Source organism: Etheostoma cragini, chromosome 9, assembly GCF_013103735.1.
Source record: "Etheostoma cragini isolate CJK2018 chromosome 9, CSU_Ecrag_1.0, whole genome shotgun sequence".
NCBI classification, from domain to species: Eukaryota; Metazoa; Chordata; class Actinopteri; order Perciformes; family Percidae; genus Etheostoma; species Etheostoma cragini.
In genome coordinates this window covers 26,108,744-26,113,403 of record NC_048415.1, presented here as the reverse complement: position 1 = coordinate 26,113,403, position 4,660 = coordinate 26,108,744, and the positions used below count along the sequence as shown (strand labels likewise).

At 43.1% G+C, this 4,660-nt stretch overlaps 1 protein-coding gene across 1 annotated transcript in view; it reads right to left on the bottom strand.

Annotated features, from left to right (window-relative positions):
* Window positions 1-3,357, bottom strand: part of caiap (CARD- and ANK-containing Inflammasome Adaptor Protein) — a 4,925-nt gene extending 1,568 nt beyond the window's left edge. Inside the window, exons 1-2 of the mRNA XM_034880643.1 lie at window positions 2,153-3,357; window positions 1,819-2,002 (exon numbers count right to left, since the gene is read on the bottom strand). Coding sequence (XP_034736534.1) covers window positions 1,819-2,002; window positions 2,153-3,332 — 1,364 coding nt within the window. The 5' untranslated portion in view covers window positions 3,333-3,357. The remainder of the gene's footprint in view (window positions 1-1,818; window positions 2,003-2,152) is intronic.
* Window positions 3,358-4,660: the final 1,303 nt, after the last annotated feature.

Genomic DNA, 4,660 nt, shown 5'->3' with positions numbered 1-4,660 from the left:
ACTACTCACTCATCTCACTACAACACGATCCTTCCGCTCAAAAAACTCCAACCGCCTCCAGCTCCCCAGAACTAAGCTTAGCACCACGGGTGATCAGGTCTTGTGTTCTTCCACTGGTCTATACTCCTCGGACTTGGAAGGCCCTCCCTGACCATTTGAGGGCACCACAAACTATTGAGACCTTTAAAAAAGGACTAAAAACCTTTCTTTTTAGCAGAACCTATGAGTTATAACCTTGCACAATAATATTGTGACACTGTATGTATTTTAAACTGATGTCTTTACCTTGCTTTTATGATCTTACATGTAGCACTTTGAGGTTTGTCTTGAATGTAAAGTGCGTTACAAATTGAGTTTCTCTATAGAGCTCCCCCTACAGGTTTCTCTATAGAGCCCCCCCCCCCCCCCCCCCCCCCCCCCCCCCCCCAGCTTCGGAATAGATATTTGGCAGCTCCTCCGTTTACTTGTGTCTGACTCCTCGCTCGCTTAGTTTCTTCTTGTGTTCCTCCGACAAGGCTTTCCTAGCTTTGTGCTTCTTTTTTGCTTTTTTTTGTGAAAAACTCCATCGCTACCTTGTTAGCCGGTTTCTGAATGGGCGTATGTGTGCAGTGCCATGAAGCACTTCATGGCATTCGTTACATCAGGAGACCAGATATTACGCGATAGGCTACTTCCTGAGGCTACTCAGAAACTGTTTGGTAAAGGTAAATTAAGTTGAAAAAAAACCTGCATAGTTCCACTTTAAGATATACAAATTCATAGTCTCTATCCACGACGTTCTAATTCCACCAGATTTCACTCTTTTCTGCAGGATATCCGTTACCTTCCACTTTCTTTGGGATGGAATTTTAAACTCCAGGGAATTTCTGCCCTAATTCCTTAGCAAGTATTAGCATGCTAACAGGTTAAACTAACATGGTAAACATTATACCTCCTAAACCTCAACATGCTAGCTTGTCAACATGCTAATGTGAGCATGTTTGCACCATACTAGTCCATATCAACGGTCCACTTCCGGGATAGCTCCGGTGCCACCACAAATTCCACCGGATGTCCCTCTTTTCAGCCAGATTTCCATCATCTTCCTCTTTCTTTCCGGTGGATTTCTGAGGACATTGATTAACTGCTCCTCAGATCTCTGCAGGGTAAATCCAGACAGCTAGCTAGACTTTCTGTCCAATCTGAGTTTTCTGTTGCACGACTTTTGAACATACACATGTTCCACCAAAACAAGTGGCACTGTGGCACAAGCTGCACCGTGGCGCCGTCCGGTGCAGAGCACCGCCTAAGACCATTGTGGTTGGTTTAAAGAAATGCCAATGAACCAGATGTTAACATGTTATTCTCCCATGCCAGACTGCTGTCTGGAGTAGCCAGACCTTCCTCCGCCGAGCTGTGGAGGAAGGTCTGGCAATGTGAGACTGACAAATAGTTAATAAACCAGAGACGGACTGACTCAAAATAAATATTTCACTGTAGCAAGTATTACAGTGACAAGAAAGAGCAATAATTGCCATGTATAATAGGATTTGGCTTGAAGAAGATTGTGGACTTGATGTATGTAGCCTGATGTGTGTATTGGCTGTTTTAGATATTCTACGTTTTGGTGTAGACATGTTATGGTTGTTAATTGTTCTCTGTGAAAAATAACAGAAGAATATAAAGCCATTATCAGTGAAATTGAACATTGTTGTACACCAGTGTCCCCTAGTGGCTGTTAAAAAACCCTGTCACCAACCTTTGCAGCTGAGAAGGAGACCTATAAAGTCACTGATAATGATTTTTTTTAGCAACATTCAGTCCTTGTTGGAACGTTACCTGAAGACCTCAGTGTGCCCCAGCTCAGCTGAGAGCAGGAGAGGAGTGTACCCCTGTTGGTCTAACATGTCCACTTTTGCTCCGCTGTCTATGAGAGCGGTTACCAGTCCCTCATGGTTCTGTTTAACGGCTGAGAAGAGAGCAGAGCCGAGGGCTTCTTCACCCAGAGCTCCTCTGGGATTACCTAGAGTTTAAACAAGACATAGTGTGAGTTTTTTTTATGGTTGCAGCTTCTTTATTTATTTATGTACAATTATCATCTCCAATAAGAAGTCTAATGCACAGGGATTTAGGTTACTAAATAAGCCTGAATTTCACAGGTGCAAAGACTCACCAAGCAGCAGATGGAGAATTGATTCTTCATTGAGCTTAATGGCTTCATTTATAACATCCCAGTCCACATCAGCCCCTGCATTTAAAAGGACAGTGACCGTTTTCTCGTTGTTCCTGGAAACTGCGTGAAAAAGAGCTGTTTCTTTACACTTATTTCTGGCACCGACAGCGGCCCCGCTCTGCAGCAGCAGCTCAGCCAGCCTCCAGTTGTCTTCCTTGGCTGCCGTGTGAAGAAACGTGTCCTGCGTGTGGCTCTCACACTGCTTGGCCTCCTCTTTCACCAGCAGTTTCACAGAATCCAGGTGCTTATTGTCCGCTGCCAGGTGAATGGGGGTTTTGCCTTGTAGATCCAGAGTGTAGATGGGGGCCCCGGCCTGCATGAGGGCCCTGACTATCTCAGTGTGACCCCTGATGGCTGCTCTGTGAAGAGCTGTGTCACCCTTATCGTCCTGCAGGTCCAGTCTGGCTCCTTTTCGGATCAAGAGCTCAATGATGGACAGGTGACCGTGCTCAGCAGCTACATGTAAAAGAGTCTGATTGGAGGAATTGACCGTGTTAATATCAGTGTGTTCTAACAGCTCTTCCAGCTGTGCTAGCTCCCCGTCTGTAGCCATAACGTGGATGAGATCTTCTGGTTTACTTTGCACTGGTTTGTGCTCCTCTGACTTTAAAAGTGGTACAGTGCTTCTGTCTTCCTTTTCAGGGTTAGATTTCTTTGTTGCTTTTGTGGCAAATAAAGAACGAGTCCTCTGAGTGGCAATCCTATGTGTGATTTCCTCCATCCCCTCCTGCTCCCTCTCCATCAAGTATCCAATCAGCTGTCTCCTTGTGTCTTGTATACGTTCATTCACACCACCCAAATAGGTCTTGATTCGCAGATAGAGGTCGGGTTCCGCAAGCATAAGACACGGATGAAAGAATTTCCGACACGCCCTTTCACCTCTGGCCTCCAGGATGTCCAGGACCCTGGAGTTTTGATCTTTGCGAGTCCTGATGGTCAAGACAATGGATCTCTTCGCTGTTGTCATGACCCCCTCTGTGACGAGAAGATCCAGCAGATCCTCGGTGTGCGAGATCCCATAAACTAGATCCCTTCGCTTTGCCCGGATTACATCCACAGCATAGGGGTTGATGTAGGTTGACGTTGCTTGAGCATCAAAACCCTTGAGTATATTGAACATTTTAACAAAATCTTTCAGGGAAGCTGAAGATTTTCTTAGGTTTTTTACATGCAGCTAGTCATTGTTATAGCTCTGGCTTTGTGCTTGTGTGTTTGTGTGTGTACATGTGTGTTTATTGCTTATTGCTTAGTGAAACACCTCTATCCTAGCAACAAAATACTGCCATTCAGATGCGGCCAGCTCAACCTGCTTTTTAGGAGATCATGTGACCAAATAACAGTATTAGTTTTCACTAGCATTTCTGCAGCACAGCGGTTATGATAGCCATCCCGTAGGTTATTAAAATGTTTAACTTAAATAATATTACACTGTTTCTGAGCGTGATCTGTGTAAAATTCTTCTTAAAAAAAATGTAATACAGTTTTTGTACTTTTTGTGTGTGTGTGCATTTGTGTGTGTGTGTGTGTGTGTATGTGTGTGTGTGTGAGAGAGAGAGAGAGAGAGAGGGGAAATGCATGAGTGTGCATTACGAACCATGTGTGGTTGCAGAAATGGGGCACTCCCTGGACAACCCCATTCTGCTTAATATCTGAATCACTCCTAGCCTGTATTTGAAGTCAGTGAGTATCGTGTAGGCCACTTGAAACATAATTTGTCATGCGTACATGCCATTTTGCACACATTTTCTGAGAAGTTATTTATTTTTGTCAGATGTGGCACATGCAGTGTGGTGGAGTAATCATTTAGATCATAATCTGAAACACATAAAGTCAAGTAGCAATACAAACACAACTTCTGCATTCAAAATCGTACTTGGTGATAACTTAATTTTTATGAGTCAAAATGATGGACAGACTAAATATGATAGGATTGAATTGTAGCATTTATTTACTATTGCTGATGCATGAACATGTAAGTATAATTTTAATATTGTGCTAGTTGAGGTACAGTGGCTTGAGTAAGTTTACACACCCAGGCTAAAGTTGATTAAAAAGACGAATAAATAACATCTTTTGGAATTTGATTTTAATGTCTTAATTCAAAGAAATTAGGAAAATCCAACCTTTTAAGGACACCAGTTTTCTTTGTGAATGAATAATGTATTGTAAATAAATAAATGTTCTTCCTTAAAATACAGGGGGCATAAGTCTACACCCCCCTATGTTACATTCCCATAGAGGCATGCACATTTTTATTTTTAAAGGCCAGTTATTACATGGATCCAGGATACCACGCACCCCCCACCCCCCACATCATCACATACCCTTCACCTAGAGATAGGCATTGGGAACTTTCCATAAGATCATCTCTCAATGCAAATCAAACCAGCTATTAAGATAACTAAAATAATCTCTATGTATGGTGAAGGGTATGTGATGATGGGGGGG